Source organism: Phoxinus phoxinus (genome assembly GCF_949152265.1).
Source record: "Phoxinus phoxinus genome assembly, chromosome: 3".
NCBI lineage: Eukaryota > Metazoa > Chordata > Actinopteri > Cypriniformes > Leuciscidae > Phoxinus > Phoxinus phoxinus.
In genome coordinates this window covers 44957985-44980908 of record NC_136878.1, presented here as the reverse complement: position 1 = coordinate 44980908, position 22924 = coordinate 44957985, and the positions used below count along the sequence as shown (strand labels likewise).

Sequence of the window (22924 nt, the reverse complement as noted above, 5' to 3'; positions counted from 1 at the left end):
CTCACATGCTGTATTTATAAAACGGTTACATTTATTTTAAAATGATTTCATACATTTACACATCATTAGAAACTTCTTCTGCCCTGTCATGCTGAGGTCATGAGAACAAAATAGCCACCTTATCATTATCGGCCCGATGAGAAAATTTGGCCGATATATTAAAGCCAATAAATAATGTATTATTTCCTTCAGCTGAGACGCGGTTCACCATGATGGCTTGAAAAATGATTGAAATCACTTAAAAAAAGGAAAATACAATTCAAGGAAAGTACAAATCTGTCGTATAAGCGACATAAAAATATAATGAGAACATCATTATAATTGTGTGCTTGAGTCATGGTTTTTACAGGTGAGACTTTTGTTTTTGTAATCAGGCTCTCAAATGATATATATATGTCAAATTATATAAATTGTAGATTTTTTTGTCCAATATATTGGTTATCGGCTTTCAAATATAAAGAAGTATCGGCCAAAATGTTTGTATCGGTGACTCCCTAATTTATAAGGTGACGTGCACGATTGTTTGATGTTAAAATACTTGCTATATGCCTGTATTAATAATATGCAGAGACGATTATAAGCAGGTTAGTTTACTTCATTTAATTTAGTTATTTCAATAAACAAGTGCTAAAGCCAATCGTTTATATATATATATATATTAGGCCTGTCAAAAGATGAATCGCATCCAAAATAAAAGTTTGTGTTTGTATAATATATGTGTGTGTACTGTGTATAATTATTATGTATAAATACACACACATTCATGTATATATTTAAGAAATATTTGCATTTATATAATTTATATTATATATAAATATTTTATATAACTAATTTTTCTTAAATATGTACATGATTGTGTGTGTTTTTATATATATAAATAATTATACACAGTACACACACATATATTATACAAACACAAACTTTTATTTTGGATGCGATTAATCCCGATTAATCTTTTGACAGCCCTAATATAAATATATATATATATATGTGACTGAATGACTTTGAATGCATTTCAAAAAAAGTTGCAAATAGATGCAAAAAAATGTAAGGTGGATTCTGGGAAAACATGATGTCTGACAAATGAGGTTATAAACCACATTAGTATGTTTATACACACTTTATCTGTTGACACAAATCTCGCTTCTTGGATCAAATGCAGTTGAATATGTTCAAAAAAGTACATATATTAGTATCGTAATGGGCAACAGGCGTTTAAACCATCCTCGTAATCATTAAAAATGATCCGGAAAACAGTTTTACATAACTCGCACTACATAAACATTAGCGTTTGGGCTCGTGTGTGAGAGACGAGGGGACGTTCGGCTTCTTTACGGTGAGTTTTCCTCAGGATGGTCCATGAGAGACTTTATCCAGCTGGTTCCGTTGATCAGTTTGGTGGTTGCAATGATGTACTCAGTCCCACTATCTTCCATGTTGGACAAGAAGCGCAGAGCGGCGATCTCAGCGTAAGTCACGCCGCCGAGGAAGAAGACCAGCGTGGTTCTGTTCTCTCCTGGCTGACCTACAAATGAAAGAAGACGATCAACAATAACCTACAGAAATATTACAACCATATGCATAGAGACTTGACGTGTTTATTTCCCCAAATGTTCTTTCACAATACACATTGTTTCAAAGTGGCTTTACAGAGAAATGTTAATGTATAACGATTAATCGCATCCAAAATAAAAAAAGTTTGTTTTTACATAATATATGTGTGTGTGCTGTATAAATACAAACACATGCATTTATATATTTAAGAAAAATTTGTTATTTATATATAATATAAATTATGTATAAACATATATATATATATACACACAGTATATACACATGCAAATATTTCTTAAATATATGAATATGTGTGTATTTATGGTGCAAAAGTTCATTTATTTCAGTAATTCAACTTAAAAGGTGAAACTAATATATTATATAGACTCATTACATGCAAAGTGAGATATTTCAAGCCTTTATTTGTTATAATTTTTATATATTGTGAAAAGGTTTTCATAATCTGTAAGCTATAATCATCAAAATTATAACAAATAAAGGCTTGAAATATCTCACTTTGCATGTAATGAGTCTATATAATATATTAGTTTCACCTTTTAAGTTGAATTACTGAAATAAATGAACTTTTCACCTGTATATATACAAAATCATTATACACAGTACACACATTTATTATGTAAACACAAACTTTTATTTTGAATGCGATTAATCGCTGCCCAGCACTATTTATAATATCTTACTGCTTTTAATTTTTTAATTAATCGCATTTAGCAGATTTTAGCTGGGTGGTAATTACATTTTGCAATTATATAAGTATATATTGCTTTATATGAGTGTACTGTATGTACATGGATAAAATTAGACATACTTATATATGCATCTTTATATGACAGCTAACTGCCTCACAATATTGTTAACATCATTCACGTTAACCGCTGGAAGTTCACAGCAAGTGTAATTTTCCATTATCTCCACCTAATGCAAAAACATCTTCCGACCCAGGACCGCATGTAACTGTGCGGGCTGAGACAAAACGCGGAAGCGATCGTGCATAGAACCTATTGTAAGAGGTTAGCGATCACTAGCGCCTATTTTTTTTACATATTGTAGCTTGAAACTGGCAACTCGTGTGAGCGTCGGGTTTGAGGAGGAGCGGGAGAAACCACGATCTCTGGTAATTTGAATTGGACCGCAGTACCTATTTTGACCACTAGTCATTCTGATTCTCATCATAGACAGACTGCACCTTTAATAATGTGACGCTCATCACTTACGCTTCTTGTGAAGGCCCGTGGGAACCTGCTGTCGTTCCTCAAAGTGTGGTCCGGGCAGGATCTTCAGCACCTCCTCGATGCTCCTCCAGCCGGGCCGGGCCAGAACCTGAGTCAGGCGCACACTGAGCGGGGCGTAGCCGCTGTACACGTACGAGATGTCGTTCGGGTTCTGAGGGACAGTCAACTCACATTAAACATGAGCAACACACACACCATTAAACACACCTAAAGCATGAGCAACACAGACGGCCTTGGAACAGTCAACTAGGAAAGTTCTTTGGGAAATTTTGGGATATTGTAAGTACTCAGCTGCAGGAAATATATCACATATGCAAGTGATTCTTGGATATTTTATTACAAAAATCTTACATATTGTAGCTTTAAGCCTTGTCTGTGAAACCGGGGGTAAGTATGGTTTCCAAATGCTTTTTAGAGCCACTAAGTTATTGTGTTTAAATTACATCGGTTTGTTTGCGCCTGAAAATAGCAACATTAGCTCAACTTTTGAGGTAAGGTTATGGTTAGGTTCAGTACTCAGTTTGGGTCTGGCCTATTTCAGGCCTATTTTCAGTTACCGGTATATAAAAACACTGAACCATACTGAAAATGAGTAGCCGGACAAACCTGTTCATTGGCGTCCTCCATCCACAGTTTGAGTGTTTTCCTGATTGTGGGGTAGTTGTTTCTCATGGTGCTTTGAGGTTTGAGTAACCCAACCTTTTCCATGTTCTTGAGGGTCAGAATGTGCTCGTATCCATACGTCTAAACCAACAAAGCACAAACATGTTATTATAAACATTAAAGCTGCAGTCTGTAGTTTTTCCTCTTTGTCGCCATCTCTGTTTGAAATCTGCAATTGCAGTAATTCGCGGGATTATCAACTTTACGTGGGTTGTGCTTCGGCACAGTGCGGATGAATCTCAATGTTTTGAGGAGAACATGCGGCTGTCAGTCGCTGCGCCGGTGTGCTTTCGCAATCACAGATTATGCTTTTTGAAAGTATGACCAACATAATAATTTTAACCGGGAAATGTTCTGAACAAGTAACATCCACTGTTCTGACCAACTAAGTGGAAAAAAGCATTGCAGTAAATCGCGCTGATTAAATCTAACGATCGCTTCATATCACGTCAAACCGTGGAAATTATACTTTGTTCTCAAATTGTAATGTTCACAACATCAGCATTGCGTGACTACATTTAATGCCCTTCCGATATTTATCCTTGTTTTCGCATGGGCCGCTTGCAGTCTCTTTTTTTCTGTAGCCACTCCGAAGTCTGAAGTCTTTTGCATTTTACAGCGGGTGAATCTCCAGTTGGTGATTGTCGTTTGAACCTTTCTGGATCCGCCATCAAACTGATAAGTTTAATTATATCAAGTGCTGTGAGAAAAGGCTATAAATCTCCAACACCAACATCCTCACACTCATAGCCTACTAGCCAAGAGTCTTCTTTATGTGTACAGATGTGACTAGCCGAGACTCTTCTTTATGTGACATGCTTGTGCTTTGTGACGTAATGATGCAAAGACATGCTTGAATTTCCCGCGGAAATCCACCAGTACCACTGAAACTAAAAACATTATTACAAGCTTACCGTTTTGAATCGAGCTAGTTTTGAACACTGGCTGGTTATGTACTTGCTCAAAAATGTATTTTGGATAATTTTTAACCCCAAAAAGTTACGGACTGCAGCTTTAAATTGTCTTAAGGCCTTTAATCTTATTGGTTATCAAGCCACATGCAGTGTTGTGTGTAACGCGTTACAGTAACGTAACTACTTTTTCGGGTAAAAAGTAGTGTAACGCGCTACTACTGAAAATTTGGTAACGAAGCGTATTTACTTCTACAATTCGCCACGACGTTACTTTTCCCATGAACAGATTTGACAGCGACACTGTCTTCTCAGCTGCGCGATTGCAATAGTCACAAGCTCCACACGGTCTACGTGACAGAGGCTGGAAGCAGAGCAGTCAATGCACTGCGCAAACCAAAAATAATATACCCACCGGATGAAAACGGGTTGGCATTTAAAACACCAAATATTAAGGATTGGCATATCAAGCAAAAATAATATTCGATGATTGTTCGAAAATCATACCTCTCCCCCACATGCTCACCGGTAAGACGGCGTTCACTCAAATCCCGCTCCGACATTACATTTCTCTGTACTGTAGGCTAATAGGCCTACGTGTTGTAGCCTAGTTATTAAAGAAAACGATTTAGTTTCATATTTATGTTTAAATAAAATAATTTATATTTTTTTATTTCATCTATGTTGATTATAATTTATATGAAAAGTGAAAAGCATGAGTAAGATCATAAGATGCACAATCGGGAGACAAATGGAGTGGGCAGACATGATTTTGACCACTTCATTAAGTTTGTTTTTGTAGAAAGCCTTTCTTTAAAGTGAATTTCGTTTTGTATTAATTCGCCTTTGGCTAAGCCACGCCCTAGAATGTAGATTGACCAATCACAGCGCAGCCAAGAACGAGCTCCACAGAGGGTCCGACACTTTTTCACAGCGCTCCATTGACTTCAACGCAGGAGGCTCATATTTTTGGTCTCGGCAGGCTATTACCGTCGTAGTTTTATAAAAAATATGGTTAAGCGTTGTGCCTGGGGCATTTGTAACACAGATACGCGTTTCCCAGAGAGGTTGGAGGGGGGTGTCCGTTTTTTCCCCTTTCCAAAACCGAAGTTAAATACTGACAAGTGTCGTCTTTGGATTAAACTGTGTGGACGTCCTCTCAGTCAGCGAAACCCCTCAAGATCAACAACACACTTTTGTGCTCTAAGATACATTTAGCTTTTAACCTTACTGTGAAGTTATACTAGTTAGACAGTTTTATGATTTCGGTTCTCTACCCTAATTGTTGATACGCTAGCACACGCTGCTAATAAATACAACTTTATAATCGCGTAGTCCGTTTGCTTTGTAAATAATAACGATTATAGAAGTGAATAGAGACCTACCCAGCTTTGCATGAACAGTGTTGCTCTTGATATTGTTAGTCCCAGCCTCCGTCTCCATTAGGATATGCTGTGGTTAATTTTTTAACTTTGACCGTTATGCTTTTGCCTCTATTTGGACCTTGTTGTTGCTTGCGTTTCTCCGGTATGTCTTGAATATAGTCTTCGAACGCACACTGCAGCCCCTTCTGCCTACTTCTATCGGACACTTTATTTGCTGCTTTATAAAAGTTTGATAAAATGTCACCAGGAAGAGCCGTCACAGCATAAGCCATGTTGATACCAAACCAGAGCCCAGATGAAGTTGTCGGAGGTAGCAACAGTAACTAAGGGGGGCGGGGCTTAGCCAAAGGTGAATTGTATCTTAATTTTAATCAATGTTTCATCAACTAATTACCTGGATTTAATAAATAAGAAGTAAATATAGCAGGCAATATAATCAGGACTTCTCATGAGCTCCGTTTCGGCGCTGAACTGGAGCTCGCCTCATAAAAGAACCCAAACTCATGCAGCGTATAAGCTGTGCCTCAAATACCTGAGAGATATATAGCAAGCTTGAAATGTTTACTTTTGAACAAAACTATTAAAAACGAAAGAAAACAGACTCTCTGCTTATGTAATCCGTATGAAATGTGCATTTCTCTCTGGCGCGTTTAGCGTCAGCATCGTCAACTTCATCTTTGCAGCCGACACCGACAGAAAACACTTGTTTATTAATGAACAATTGAAATGTCTCCTTGCTATATTTGACATATTCATAATCATTACTTTTGCCGGTTCTTTCTGACATTTTTCATGAACATTTTCCGCTCAATAGTTAATATTGTTCTTTGGTGTTCACTTTATACAGGTTTTCAAATAAAAATATTTATTTTTCCATTTTAAAAATCTCTCTTTTTTTCTTCTAGTTTTTCAATAAGTAGAGTTCATAGTAGAACTTTATGTAGGCCTACACATTTAGGAACAGATATTGGGTTCTGCCCAAACTCAAGCAACATAAATGTAACGTAAAAGTAACGAGTAACGTAAAAAGTTACTTTTCAAAGGGGGTAACTACGTAAAGTAACGGATTACTTTTTTAAGAAGTAACGAGCAAACACTCCTTTTTAAAAGTAACTTCCCCAACACTGGCCACATGTGATCCAAGTTGACCGTTATGCATTCACAAAATGTATCTAAAAGCAAATAGAAGTGAGTGGTACCTGAAGGATCTCCTTCTTATAGTAGTCGAGGACTTTCTGTTTGAGGCCGTTGTTGCAGACGGACTGCATGCACACCAGTCGCAGGATCTTAATCAGCGGGTCTTTTTGTGCAATGCAGTCTTCTATATACGTGCTGACCTGAGAGTCAAATCACACATGATCATATCAGTCAAACAAAAACAAAAATTTAAAAGCACAATTAAAAAAATTAATTATTTTATCATATTTCGAAGTTATAAATATTTAGACTTGTATGTTCAGCTTCATTCTTTTCTGTTCGAACAATAATGAGTGCAAAGATGTGTATCATATTTATACTAATAATGCTTTCATTTATATAAAAAAAGTACATGATGCTCCCTCATGCAAGTCACCATGAAATAAAAATTGACAATTCTTTATGGAATATTGAAGAATTTATTATAAATGTAGTGATGCGTATCATCACTGTTTTAAATTTATGTTCCTGGTAATCTTGAATCAGAATAACTTCCCATCCTTCTTGCAGCAACATCATCTCGTCTCTGAGATGTGGGCGGGGCAACCTGTCACTCACACGAGATCCACCAATATAAACCACCACCATCCAATCAAATCCCCACAGACAAAATCAAGCCCCGCCCACATCTGTTATTGTTCAAGAAGCCGCATCACTCGCTTTTTAACTGAATATCGACCGTTTACTATTGTTTTTTTTAGAGCTGCTTTGAATTGAATTCTGTTTGCATCACTGAATCATGATGTTCCTGTTATCAATGTAAAGCTGCTTTGAAACAATCTGTATTGTATAAAGCGCTGTATAAATAAAGGTGACTTGACAATAGGGGGAAAAAAAAAATATTGCAACTTGCATTTTATGCCAACTTTAAATGACATTGCCTTTATATTGGAATCATAAAGAAAACAAGGCACCTTGTCTGTGTCTACTCCAGTCATAAACTCTTGTTCAACGGTCAGACTCTCAAAGAAGGCTTCTGAGACTGAAACACACAAAAGAATTCATTAAAGGGATAGTTCACCCAAAAATTTAAATTAGCTCATGATTTACTCAAGTCATCCTAGGTGTACACGTCATTCTTCTTTCAGATGAATACAATTGGAGTTATATTAAAGGGGTGGTGTAATGCACTTTTCACAAGATGTAAAATAAATCTCTGATGTCTCCAGAGTCTGTATGTGAAATTTTAGCTCAAAATACCCCACAGATATTTTTATATAGCATGTTAAAGTTATCACTTCTTAAAGGGTTAGTTCACCCAAAAATGAAAATAATGTCATTAATGACTCACCCTCGTTCTAAGCCCGTAAGACCTCCGTTCATCTTTGGGACACAGTTTAAGATATTTTAGATTTAGTCCGAGAGCTTTCTGTCCCTCCATTGAAACTGTATATACAGTATACTGTCCATGTCCATAAAGGTAATAAAAAAATCATCAAAGTAGTCCATGTGACATCAGTGGGTTAGTTAGAAGTTTTTGAAGCATCGAAAATACTTTTTGGTCCAAAAATAACACAAAATAAGACTTTATTCAGCATTGTATTCTCTCCCGGGTCTGTTGTGAATCTGCGTTCAGGACTCCGCAGTGACGCTGCTGACGGAAGACGCTGATGACGTGTTATCTGGTGCGCCCGAGCTTCGTTTACAGTCTGAGGGAGACGCACGCTATATTCAAGCTATTCTACATTGTTTGCGTGGATATCATTTTTTTAATGGTGCGTAAATGTGCATGTCGCGGATGAGACACTTTTACAGCGTGCGTTTCCCTCAGTCTATAAATGAAGCTCGGGCGCACCAGATAACACGTCATCAGCGTCTTACGCCATCAGCGTAACTGTGAAGGATTGACAACAGACCCGGGAGAGAATACAATGCTGAATAAAGTCTTATTTTGTGTTATTTTTGGACCAAAAAGTATTTTCGATGCTTCAAAAACTTCTAACTAACCCACTGATGTCACATGGACTACTTTGATGATGTTTATATTACCTTTCTGGACATGGACAGTATACTGTATATACAGCTTCAATGGACGGACAGAAAGCTCTCGGACTAAATCTAAAATATCTTAAACTGTGTTCCGAAGATGAACGGAGGTCTTACGGGCTTAGAACGACATGAGGGTGAGTCATTAATGACATTATTTTCATTTTTGGGTGAACTAACCCTTTAAGGGCGAGTTTGGAGCTTGCGCCCTTTTACCTCACACACACGCACTGAAAATTTCTAAACAGTTAGCCTTATGTTCAAACCGGAGTCAGACAATAGCTATGTTTCCATCCGCATGTTTTTATCCGAATTAAGTGATATCGAATAAAAAGTGCCTTATGGAAACAGTAAAATTCGATTGAATTTCAGGAATATCGACTCAAAGGAAATACGTTCGGTCTCATCGGATTTTATCTTGATCGATATTCGGCTTATAAGATAATCGCTGATGGAAACGTTATTTACCGAATAAATAATGAATTGCATTTTGTCTAGCAAAACTTTGTTTGCAAATGTTGGCTTGAATGTTGTGCGATTCAGTGCGAAAATGACTGGAAACACCTTAAAATGCCTCAAATCAATTCGATATACCAATTTGATCGCAAAACAGCATGTGACGTCATTACGCACAGGTTTTTATTCGCTTTAAAGCCGTCGGATGGAAACACACTTTCACCAGCTTTATTCGCATGAGTTTTTTTACCGAACTTCAGAAAATTCGATTGACAAGTGGATGGAAACTTGGCTAATGATGGAGAGACTCAAGAAGAAGTGACAACATGTAGAAGAACAGGACATTTCTGAATGGTTAGTTGATGAATTTATGTAGCTTATGTGTAGTTATCTTCTAGTCATTGATTAGCATATTCTGTCATGATAATCTATAAATCGTGTTCAGAGGGCGGGGTTTATGTAAATTCTAGGGTTGGTGATGTCACTAACCCGGGAGGAATGTCGTGTAGTTCCTACCAGCCGTTTGTTGTAGTCCTTTTCTTTAAAAGCAAATATCTTCCTTAGCTTTTAACTTTTAGCGTTGTAACTTTGCAGATGTTGTTTATCCTCAAACAGCAACATTACACACTAACTACAGTTACAAATGTAAAATCATAATCAACCACCCCTTTAAAAAAATGTCCTGGCTCTTCAAAGCTTTATAATGGGAGTGAAAGGCTGTAGAAAATTTGAAGCCCAAAAAAGTGCATCCATCCATGATAAAAATACTCCACACGGCTCCAGGGGGTTAATAAAGGCCTTCTGAAGCGAAGTCATGCGTTTGTGTAATAAAAATATCCATATTTATAACTTTATAATCTAAAATAACTAGCTTCCGCCAGACGACTGTACGCATACTACACAAGTCGACACAACCCGTTCAATTATTGATATCAGGAAAGGACATTTGCACTAGTAACAATGTAGTTATTGCCATCAAAAATTATTGATTTCTTACTAAAAAAAGTTAATAATTATCATTATTATGAATTAATTACATTTGCAATGAATTGATTACATCTGTAATTGCTTTTGTAAGCTAATCAGAGGGAACTGTACAATTTTACTATTGAAAACGCAGTTAGTCATATCAATACGTTTTTATTATAATTTTTTTCCACAAAACATTTAAAAACTGATCTGTATATTCAGTAATAATATCATTGTTGATATCAGGAATTGTTACAACTTATTAATAATAATAATTGATATCCTGCAAATTATTAAATGTTAAAATGGTTCTCAGCCTCCCCGGGAAAGTCTATGCTAGGGTACTGGAGAGGAGAATACGGCCGATAGTAGAACCTCGGATTCAGGAGGAACAGTGCGGTTTTCGTCCCGGCCGTGGAACACTGGACCAGCTCTATACCCTCTACAGGGTGCTGGAGGGTTCATGGGAGTTTGCCCAACCAATCCACATGTGTTTTGTGGATTTGGAGAAGGCATTCGACTGTGTCCCTCGAGGCGGCCTGTGGAGGGTGCTCCGGGAGTATGGGGTCCGGGGTCCTTTGCTAAGGGCTGTCCGGTCCCTATACGACCGGAGCAGGAGCTTGGTTCGCATTGCCGGCAGTAAGTCAGACTTCTTCCCGGTGCATGTTGGACTTCGGCAGGGCTGCCCTTTGTCGCCGGTTCTGTTCATAATATTTATGGACAGAATTTCTAGGCGCAGCCAGGGGCCGGAGGGTGTCAGGTTCGGGGACCACACGATTTCGTCTCTGCTCTTTGCGGATGATGTTGTCGTGTTGGCCCCTACAGACCAGGACCTTCAGCATGCACTGGGACGGTTTGCAGCCGAGTGTGAAGCGGCTGGGATGAGAATCAGCACCTCCAAATCCGAGGCCATGGTCCTCAGTCGGAAAAGGGTGGCTTGCTCACTTCAGGTTGGTGGAGAGTTCCTGCCTCAAGTGGAGGAGTTCAAGTATCTTGGGGTCTTGTTCACGAGTGAGGGAAGGATGGAACGGGAGATTGACAGACGGATCGGTGCAGCTTCCGCAGTAATGCGGTCGATGTACCGGTCTGTCGTGGTGAAGAAAGAGCTGAGCCGCAAGGCGAAGCTCTCGATTTACCGGTCAATCTACGTTCCTACTCTCACCTATGGTCATGAGCTTTGGGTCATGACCGAAAGGACAAGATCCCGGATACAGGCGGCCGAAATGAGCTTTCTCCGCAGGGTGGCTGGGCGATCCCTTAGAGATAGGGTGAGGAGCTCGGTCACTCGGGAGGAGCTCAGAGTAGAGCCGCTGCTCCTCCACATCGAGAGGGGTCAGCTGAGGTGGCTTGGGCATCTGTTCCGGATGCCTCCTGGACGCCTTCCCGGGAAGGTGTTCCGGGCACGTCCCACCGGGAGGAGACCCCGGGGAAGACCTAGGACACGCTGGAGAGACTATGTCTCTCGGCTGGCCTGGGAACGCCTCGGTGTCCCCCCGGAAGAGCTAGAGGAAGTGGCTAGGGAAAGGGAAGTCTGGGCATCTCTGCTTAGACTGCTGCCCCCGCGACCCGGCCCCGGATAAGCGGAAGAAGATGGATGGATGGATGGATAAAATGGTTTGGCATAATGTTTAAATTATTCTAATTTGTGAGTTTTTACAGTTTTTTTCCTGCACCGGCATTGTTAGCTGAACTGCACCTGCATTAAAATTAATATTTGCACCTTTGTAGACTAACGATGAAAAGTATTCATCAGAAATTAGATTTGTTAAATCTAACCAGCCCGCTTTCTTGCTAAAATGCGTACGGTTCTCACCGAGGGACGAGTTGCAGTTGTTGTCTATGCTAATTGGCAGCGGTCCACACACCTCAAAATATTGCTTTTTTTTTTTTTTGAGCGTATGAATGATTGGTCTCAGACTCACTCGTTATGTCCTTGACGAGCTCGGCGATGGAGGTGTGATTGGCCAGTGAGCTGCGAGCCGCCTGCATGTGAGGCAACTGGGAAACAAACTGTTTAATCTCCCCCACAGTTTTTGCATTGTGTCGTTCCTATCAGAGAAACAAGATTACCAGCTTATTAATGACGACAGTTTTCTTCAAGGCTGCATTTATTTGCTCAAAAATACAGTAAAAAAACTAGCCTGGAAATCCAGACCTAAATCTGAAAGATTAATGAATTCAACTTGTGCTCTCGCGAGAACTCTGGATTTCCAGGGTAGTTAAAAAAAACGTTAATATTGTGAAATATTATTACGGTTTAAAATAATAATTTCTATGTAAATATATTTAAAAATGTAAAATGTAAACAAATCTGAATTTTCAGCATCATTACTCCAGTCTTCAGTGTCACATGATCCTCTAGAAATCACTCTAATATGATGATTTAATGCTCAATTATCATTGGTGCTCAATTATTAATAATTGTTCTTATTATTATCAATGTTGAAAACAGTTTTTGCTGCTTAGAGTTTTTGTGAAAACTGTAAAAAAAAAAAAAATTCAGGCTTCTTTGATAAATAGAAAGATCAAAAGAACAGCATGTATTTGAAATAGAAATTGCACATTATAAATGTTTTTACTGTCACTTGAATCAATTTAAATTGTCGCCATTGACTGGCGACTCCCTCACCCCTGCTCACACGCCCCGTTTCCTCGGTTAAAATCGCAATTTTCTCACGATTTACAAATATTTGGAAACATTTGGGATATTGTAAGTAATCAACTAAACAAATATATAACATTGGCCTAGTGGTTTTTGGATATTTTACTGCAAAAATCCTACATATTGTACCTTTAATGCTTCCTTGTTGAATTAAAGTATTTATTTCTATTTTTTTTTTAAAGATTGTAGTTACTCCAAATGATTAATGGTAGTGTATCACTGTTTCCACAAAAATATGAAGCAGCACAACTGTTTTCAACACTGATAATAATAATCAATCATAAATGTTTCCTGAGCAGCAAATCAGTATATTAGAATGATTTCTGAAGGATCATGTGACACTGAAGACTGGAGTAATTGATCACAGGAATAAATCATATTTAAACATATATTCACACAGAAAACAATTCTTATACATTTTTAATAATATATGTGACCCTGGATCACAAACCCAGTCTGGAGTCGCACGGGTATATCTGTGGCAATAGCCAACTATACATTGTATGGGTCAAAATTATAGATTTTTCTTTTATGCCAAAAATCATTAGGATATTAAGTAAAGATCATGTTCCATGAAGATATTTAGTAAGTTCCCTACCGTAAATATATAAAACATGTATTTTTGTGAGTGAATGCAGCACAATCATGAACATAAATGCACAACTTTAAAGGAGATTTTCTCAATGTTTACATTTTTTTGCTCCTCAGATTCCAGATTTTCAATAGTTGTATCTCGACCAAATATTGTCCTATCATAACAAACCACACATCAATGGAAAGCTTATTTATTCAGCTTTCATGTGATATATAACTGCATCACTGACAACATTGTGGTGAAACCTCTCCATGTTTCTGATCATTTCCTCATTACATTCAATCTACAACTCACTACCCATGCTCCACCAACCCCCCTACCAGCTACTTTCAGACGAAACCTGCGCTCACTCTCTCCCTCCCATCTCTCCACTGCTGTGTCATCTTCTCTTCCCTCACACTCACACTTCTCATCTCTGGATGTTAATACCGCAACAGATACTTTATGCTACACTTTAACTTCTTCTTTAGACAATATCTGCCCTATCTCCTCCAGGCCAGCACGTACTACTCCCTCTAACCCCAGGTTATCTGAGGTTCTTCGTGAACACCGGACTAAACTCAGGGCAACAGAGAGGAAATGGCGCAAATCAAAAGACAAAACTGACCTTAGTATGTATCAATCTCTGCTCTCTTCCTTTTCTGCTGATGTTCATGCTGCAAAATCTTCTTATTTTCACAACAAGATCAACAGCACCACTAACACACGAACTCTTTTCAAGACATTCAACTCTCTCCTCTGTCCACCTCCACCACCACCCACCTCCTCTTTAACTGCTGATGATTTTGCCAACTTCTTCACCAACAAAACAACAACCATCAGCAGTCAATTCTCAACTCCACACACACAGGAACCCAGTCCAACCCCTCCCAATCCGAAACACCTTCTCTCCTCCTTCTCTCCACTATCCGAGGAAGAGGTCTCTAAACTTCTCCTCTCCAGTCACCCCACCACCTGTCCTCTAGATCCCATCCCCTCACACCTTCTACAAGCCATTTCTCCCACACTTCTACCAGCACTCACACACATCATTAACTCATCCCTCCACACTGGCACTTTTCCTACAGCATTCAAGCAGGCTCGGGTAACTCCACTGCTTAAGAAACCCACATTAAACACATCACTCTTAGAGAATTACAGACCTGTCTCTCTCCTACCGTTCATTGCGAAAACACTTGAACGAGTTGCCTTCAACCAAGTAACATCCTTCCTCTCTCTGACCAACCAACTAGACGTAAACCAATCTGGCTTCAAGAAAGGGCATTCAACCGAGACTGCATTGCTGTCAGTCACAGAAGCCCTACGGATCGCAAAAGCTGCCTCCAAATCATCAGTTCTCATTCTCCTGGATCTGTCTGCTGCCTTCGACACTGTGAATCATCAGATCCTCCTGTCCACCCTCTCATCACTGGGCATCACAGGAACTCCTCTCCACTGGTTTGAGTCCTATCTCACAGGTAGGTCCTTCAGGGTCGCATGGAGTGGCAAGGTATCCAAAGAACATCAACTGACTACAGGGGTTCCTCAGGGTTCAGTTCTTGGACCGCTCCTCTTCTCCATTTACACCACATCACTGGGACCCATCATACAGGCACATGGCTTCTCTTACCATTGCTATGCTGATGACACCCAGCTCTACCTCTCATTTCCACCTGATGATCCCACAGTAGCTACACGTATCTCAAGCTGTCTGGCGGACATCTCGGCGTGGATGAAGGAACATCACCTGCAGCTCAACCTGGCAAAGACTGAGCTTCTCGTCCTCCCTGCCAACCCGTCCCTACAGCACGACTTCACTATCCAGCTAGATTCAACTTTAATCACCCCATCAAGGTCGGTCAGAAACCTTGGAGTAACATTTGATGAGCATCTGACCTTCACAGACCACATCACAAAGACAGCTCGATCATGCAGGTTTGCACTGCACAACATCAGGAAGATCAGGCCCTTCCTAACTGAGCATGCAACACAACTTCTCGCCCAGGCCTTGGTTATCTCTAGGCTTGATTACTGCAATGCTCTTCTGGCTGGTCTTCCATCATGTGCAATTAAACCTCTACAAATGATCCAGAATGCTGCAGCCCGTCTTGTCTTCAACGAGCCGAAAAGGGCCCACGTCACTCCTCTGTTCATCTCTCTGCACTGGCTACCACTCGCTGCTCGCATCAAGTTCAAGGCATTGACGCTTGCTTACAGATCGACCACAGGCTCAGCTCCCTCCTACTTTCACTCGCTCCTACGAGTCTACATCCCTACCAGAAGCCTGCGATCGGTCAATGAGCGACGACTCGTGGTACCATCACAGAGAGCCACAAAATCACTCTCCAGAACATTCTCATTCACGGTTCCTTGCTGGTGGAATGATCTCCCTACCCTCGTCCGGAATGCAGAATCCCTGACCACATTCAAAAGACAACTGAAAACTCATCTCTTCCGTGAGCACTTGACATTATATAAAAAAAAAAAAAAAAAAAATAAAAAAAAAAAAACCCTCTCCTTTACCCTCCTTTGTTTTGGCTTATGCTACTCTGAGCAATTCCAGAACTTTGTATTTTGAGCACTTCTTGCGTTATTTTTGCTTCTTCACGATGACTCGCTTGTTGTAGTCCTCAGTTGTAAGTCGCTTTGGATAAAGGCGTCTGCTAAATGACTAAATGTAAATGTAAATATAAATCTCAAACAAAAAAAAATGACTGGTTTTGTGGTCCAGGGTCACAATATTCATCAAATAGACTTCTTTCTAAAACAATCTTTTGAGCAACAGTGTATTTATTTTAAATCAGTTTTTTTTCTACACAGAAGCATCAAACCTCGAACGCGGCAGATATGATCTTGGCTTTCTTGCTGAGCGCCGCACCGACGGCATTGAAGTTCTTGTCACGTATTTCGGCATAAAGCTCCTCGGCTGAGTTGAGCTGCAGTTTTTTGGGCTCAGTGGGAAGATCTTTCCCACCTTCTCCTTGTTTCTTCTGTGCAAACTTCTCCGGAGGAAGCTTCACATAACCTGTCAAAGCAAACGAGAGCTCACACAGTCTTTAAATAATGCACTTCTAAAGTATTTCTTTCGTGTCTGCACATTTTTTTAATTCATTTACCATTGGTGATGCCATAGATCTCATCAATAAGACCCTCGTAAGTAAGTTGAGTGGCTAATGGTGTCAGCAAGTCCACGTTACGATCCAACAGGAGAAGTGTGTCGAAAACGGGCAGGATTTGAGCATGACCTGCAAACTCTCTCTTCATCCGCAGCATCATGTTGGCCACATGCTGAGAGACACACAGCACAACGCCATAATGCATACAATTGAAACAAATAAATAAAATAAAGTGAAATGGAAAACAAAATTGTGTTCGCCAAGCTACTACAAATTAGTATGGAGGCTTGTTTCCACCACAGAATAAAAACAAAACAAAGGTAATTGCAACTTCTTTTTCTTTTAAATCTCACAATTTATTTATTTTTTCTCAGAATTACGAATCTACATCTCGCAATTCAGATTTTTATTTTAATTGTGAGATAAAAATGCTCAATTGCGAGTTATGAAGTCAGGAGGAGAGATATAAAGTCGCAATTGCGAATTGAGAAAATGTCAGAATAATGAAAACATTGTGAGTTTATGTCTCGCAATTGAGAAAAAAAGTCAGAATTGTGGGATATGAACTCACAACTGCAAGAAAAAGTCAGAATTATGAGTTTATGTCTCGCAATTCAGATTTTTTATTTTAATTGTGAGATATAAATGCTCAATTGCGAGTTATGAAGTCAGGATGAGAGATATAAAGTCACAATTGCAAATTGAGAAAATGGCAGAATAATGAAAACATTTTGAGTTTATGTCTCGCAATTGAGAAAAGTCAGAATTGCGAGTTTCTCACAATTGCAAAAAAATTCAGAATTATGAGTTTTAAACTCACAACTGCAAGAAAAAAGTAAAAATTGTGAGTTTATGTCTCGTAATTGAGAAAAAATGTCAGAATTGTGGGATATGAACTCACAACTGCAAGAAAAAAGTCAGAATTATGAGTTGTCGCAATTCAGATTTTTTATTTAAATTGTGAGATATAAATGCTCAATTGCGAGTTATGAAGTCAGGATGAGAGATATAAAGTCACAATTGCGAATTGAAAAAATGGCAGAATAATGAAAACATTGTGAGTTTATATCTCGCAATTGAGAAAAGTCAGAATTGTGGGATATAAACTCACAACTGAAAGAAAAAAGAAAAAATTGTGAGTTTATTTCTCGCAATTGAGAAAAGTCAGAATTTCGAGTTGTCAATTGTCAAAAAATGTCAATTCTGACATTTTTTGCAATTATAAGAAACTCATAATTCTGACTTTTTTCTTGCTAAAAATGTCAGAATTGTGGGATATGAACTCACAACTGCAAGAAAAAGGTAAAAATTGTGAGTTTATGTCTCGCAATTCAGATTTTTTATTTTAATTGTGAGATATAAATGCTCATTTGCGAGTTATGAAATCAGGATGAGAGATATAAAGTCGCAATTGAGAAAAATGTCAGAATTGTGAGGTTCTCACAATCCCAAAAAATGTCAGAATTGTGGGATATAAACTCACAACTGCAAGAAAAAAGTCTGATTTGTGAGTTTATGTTTCGCAATTGAGAAAAAAAGTCAGAATTGTGAGATAAAGTCAGAAATTCATTATTTTTTTATTCTGTGGAAACAAACTTCCATAAATATGCACCACTGAGGAAGAACAAGATGCTAGAAATGACGTTTGTGAGATTCATTTGGCATCAAAAAGAGCAGCCAAGTTGACACGAGTGCTCTTCTACTCACCCTCGCACACTCTCCTTTGCCAAAGATCTGCGGTATCGTCCCGTAAAGTGCTTGCAAAGTCATGAGGCCCTTGGCAGCGTGATACAGGCTTGTCTGATCATTCTCTAAATAACACTCCTTCACAAAAGACAACAAGTTACGTAAAGATTGCTCATGGATATGTCCACTTCATATTGCATATAAAACAGGATATTTTTTTCCCTGAGTTCAGAACATCTGGGATAGATTTACATTGGATCTCCCGAGATAAGAACATTTTTAGATGCGTAATTTCTGCTGATTATTCAAAAAGACTATGACAAATAACAGCTGCTTTCCCAGAACCAAGAACAGAACAAAGTTTGACAAACCTTTGCTGTTAAAACAGCTTTTATATATCATGTTTATATATTTTTTTTTATTAAAATAGTGAAGTATGTAAATTCTACTGTGTATAAAAGCCCAACCAGGGTCAGGAGTTGAAAATAAGCATTTGCTATAAACTTTATATGCAGCACTTCAGTGACAAGCTTTGTTTTGACACTATATTTGTTTGCATTGTTCCTGTCAAATAAATAAAATGAAAATTAAATATTGTAAAGTCACACATTTTAGAATGAGACATTTTTGAAGCTTAGCTTTACTAAATCATGTTTTTGTAATATGGCGTCTAAAAATCAAAATAACAGAAAGTCCAACTCTGATTAAAAAAACAAAAGACGATTCAATTGTCCATATGTGACCCTGGACCACAAAACCAGTCACATGGGTCCATTTTTTGAAATCGAGATTAATTGAACGCTGAATAAAAAATAAAAATCTAAACATTGAGAAAATCTCCTTTAAAGTTGTGCATTTATGTTCTCGATTGTGCTGCATTCACTCACAAAAATACATGTTTTATATATTTACGGTAGGGAATTTACTGAATATCTTCATGGAACATGATCTTTACTTAATATCCTAATGATTTTTGGCATAAAAGAAAAATCGATAATTTTGACCCATACAATGTATAGTTGCTATCGCCACAGATATACCCGTGCGGCTCCAGACTGGGTTTGTGATCCAGGGTCAGATATTAGTTAACATGAATAAATGCATAAACGTAAATATGCCCATCAGAGACGGTATTTTGCATCCATGGATGTTTATATCCAAAATCTGACAAACCCTGAATCAGAAAACCTTCAGGATATGAACACAAACCCAGAATATGTGTGACATTAAAGCATTGCCTTACCCTAAATGAACTCTCAGACTCCATGGAAAGAAGGTCTCCGTCATACGGTATGAGGTCCAGGATGTACTCGTCGATGTTCGTGAAAGAGTGCAGAACGCCTTTCTCCTTCAGCCGCTGCTCACACAGGAGGCTCCGGCGAGGCACAAACAGAATATGGAAATCTCGGGGCTGCAGTTTATCCTCACTGCAATGCAAATATTACAAGGTATCATCAGCAAACACTAGAAATAATAAAAACATCTGTTATGAAAGGTATTGTGGGAGCACATGTTGTCTCAAATTGAAAATCAACTCATTTTATATATGAAAAGTTCATAATACACTCTTTAAAAAAAAAAAAAAATGGTTGCAAAAGTTTTTTTTGCGGAAGCTTTCAGTGATCAGTTCTTAAAATTACCATTTTTTTCTTAGTGTGAAGAACATTTTAATAATCTAAATAACCTATTTTTCTAAAATAAAGGACCTTTTGTGGAATGGAAAGATTCAATTATATTGGCCACATCCATTACATATTTAAAACAGTAATATCCTATACTAAACCTAAACTAATCTTGACAAACTATATATATTATTTGAAAGCTTACAATCTCTAGTTTACATATTTGGTGACTGATTTTCAGAATAAATTACAGAGGAGCCGTAATTTATCAATTTGCAACAAGAATATGTTCATACTCCTAAGGCGTGTTCAGACCTTTATTTTGAAATAGTGATGAACATGAAAAATCATGAAAGAATGGTAGAAACCCCAGTTTGTTTTCATGCCAAGAGTTCAAAAGATAGCATCTATTCAATTCTTTTAGAAAAAAAGGTCTGAAAATGTTTTAAATATAAAGAATAATAGAATAATAGATTCAGCATTAGTGATGTGGCAGCGAGATATAATGCACATACGTGATCTTTCTGTGTTTCTTAGAGGTTGAACTCATTTCAAAATCTGCCAAACTTCCAATACTACTTCTGAATAGGATGTCTACTTCATAAATTGTATGAAAATTGTAATAATAATGGATCAGATCACTCAAACAACATATGGAAATGGAGGCGCCCTTATATGTGCAGTAATGTCCACTAGTGGAGAAGTGTGGTACTGCGCCCAAACTAAATCTCACTGAACGCTTATTTTTTGAGATATCAACCTTACATTTGAAACACAACTTGTTCATATTTTTGCAGTTTTAGAGTCCACCAGGTTTTGAAAATATATATTTTATATAAAATATGAATAATACATTTTTTAACATTGTACATTTTCATAAATTCAAACTTCTATAACTTTTTTTTGTTTAACTTTCTTAATTTATTTAACTTCTACAAAAATCTGCCAAATGTCTTCTTTGAAACAAGACCAATCTTACATCTATATTCCAAAGCATTCTTGAATTACAACCATTTAAGTTCGAAATGTGCATTTTCATGTCTATTAAAGTCAATAAAGAGCCTTTTTTTTTAAAGAGTGTGATGGAATCTTTTTGTATTTGTTTAGATTTTATTAGAGCTTTTATTCAAAATCGTCCTAGGCCAGATTTGTTCAGTGTAAAGCTCTTACCAGAAAAAACTCAGCAAATTTGATACATTGTTTTGTTCTTTACAGAAATGAGACTTACCTTGCAACATTTTCTGCAATGATGTCCATCAATTCCAGCCTCGGTCGGACAAAGAAGACGATATTCTTGACGGCGGCGGATGGTATACGACCCCCTTTGAGAGTGAACATTTTCTCGACCTCATGTTCCTTTTTGATAAATTAAATTAAAACAATAAGACAATAAAATAATATTTAAACCATGTAAATGGTAGTAAAATGTAAAGAGCAAATGTCATTTTGATGTTTATGAAATTATATACATACACAGTACACACACACAAAAGCTTGGAAACATTAGTATTTTTAATGTTTTTGAAAGAAGTCTCTTATGCTCATCAAGCCTATTTTATCCAAAATATATATATATATATATATATATATATATATATAATTTTAAATGGTTTTCTATTTTAATATACTTTAATATAATTTATTTCTGTGATCAAAGCTGAATTCTCAGCATCATTACTCATTACAGAAATCATTCTAATATGATGACTTATTATCAAAGGTTTTTTTTTATAACCTGTGATGCTTTTTCAGGATTCTTTGATGAATAAAGAGTTAAAAAGAGAACAGCATTTATTTAAAATAGAGATATTTTGAAACAATATACACTGACGTTCAAAAGTTTGGGGTCAGTGATATTTTTCTTTTTCTTTAACAATCGATGAAGTGATAGTAAAGATTTATATTGTTAGAAAATGTTTCTATTTGGAATAAATGCTTTATTCTTTTTAGCTTTTTGTTCATCTACGAATCCTGAAAAAAAATCATAGGTTCCAAAAAAATATTAAGGAGCACAACTGTTTCCAACATTAATAATAACTATTAAAAATACTATTATAATAGTATCAAATCACCATATTAGAATGATTTCAGAAGGATCATGTGACACAAGTAATGATGCTGAAAATTCAGCTTTGTATCACAAAAATAAACTATATTTTAAAGTATATTAAAGTTTAAAACCATTATTTTACATTGTAATATAATCAGTATTTTTGATCAAATAAATGCAGGCTTGACGTGACGAGCATAAGAGAATTAAGAGACATTGTATACATATGCGTGTATGAAGTATATATATATATATATTATATATATGCGTATTTTTTGGCAACATTTGTGTACAGTTTCTCACCTTCAAAAGGGAATATTGAGCAATTAATCCGAAAGGTCCAGTAAGATACTCGTCCCAAACAATGGCCTTATTAAAAACAACAACAACAACACATAAATTAAAGGATGAAGAATACGTCCATTGACAGTATCGCTGAACAGTATTTGCAGTAAAAAATACTTCACAATCACAACAATAACACAAAGTGCAGTTCACATTCTTAAAAGGGAAGTAGATTTTAATAAATGATAGAGTGACAGCAGAATAATGACTATTCTGCATGTGTACTAAAGCAAAAGGCTTTACCTTGCTTCCCGAACATTTATCTAAAAATTCACGCAGGTCTTTTCTTGCAGCCTCTCTCAAAATATTTAGGTTTACTCTGCCACAAAACAAATGCGACGCCATATTCGTTAAATCGCAATCATATGACTTGCACGGCTTCCTGATGTCACGTGACTCGTCTTTCAAAATAAAAGCCAGCAGATGTGAATATTATTACTCCATTTCCCGGTATAATTTTATACACTTTAATTATTTTTTTAAATATCTATATTT

At 37.4% G+C, this 22924-nt stretch overlaps 1 protein-coding gene across 2 annotated transcripts; it reads right to left on the bottom strand.

The window, feature by feature from the left end:
• Positions 1-10: 10 nt before the first annotated feature.
• Positions 11-22828, bottom strand: vps33a (VPS33A core subunit of CORVET and HOPS complexes). Of its 2 annotated transcripts, XR_013796804.1 has the most exons (14): positions 22673-22828; positions 22388-22453; positions 21263-21390; positions 19656-19839; positions 18434-18550; positions 16727-16898; positions 16442-16635; positions 12297-12423; positions 7878-7945; positions 6966-7103; positions 3414-3551; positions 2790-2958; positions 996-1525; positions 11-664 (listed from the first exon to the last, which is right to left on the bottom strand). XR_013796804.1 is itself a non-coding variant. In XM_079606430.1 (13 exons), the coding sequence occupies exons 1-13, from the start codon at positions 22772-22774 to the stop codon at positions 1332-1334; spliced, it is 1797 nt and encodes a 598-aa protein (XP_079462556.1). In that variant the 5' UTR covers positions 22775-22828; the 3' UTR covers positions 904-1331. The 2 variants fall into 2 exon arrangements, 1 of the variants encoding a protein (XP_079462556.1); XM_079606430.1 differs by lacking the exon at positions 11-664 and having other exon boundaries at positions 904-1525.
• Positions 22829-22924: the final 96 nt, after the last annotated feature.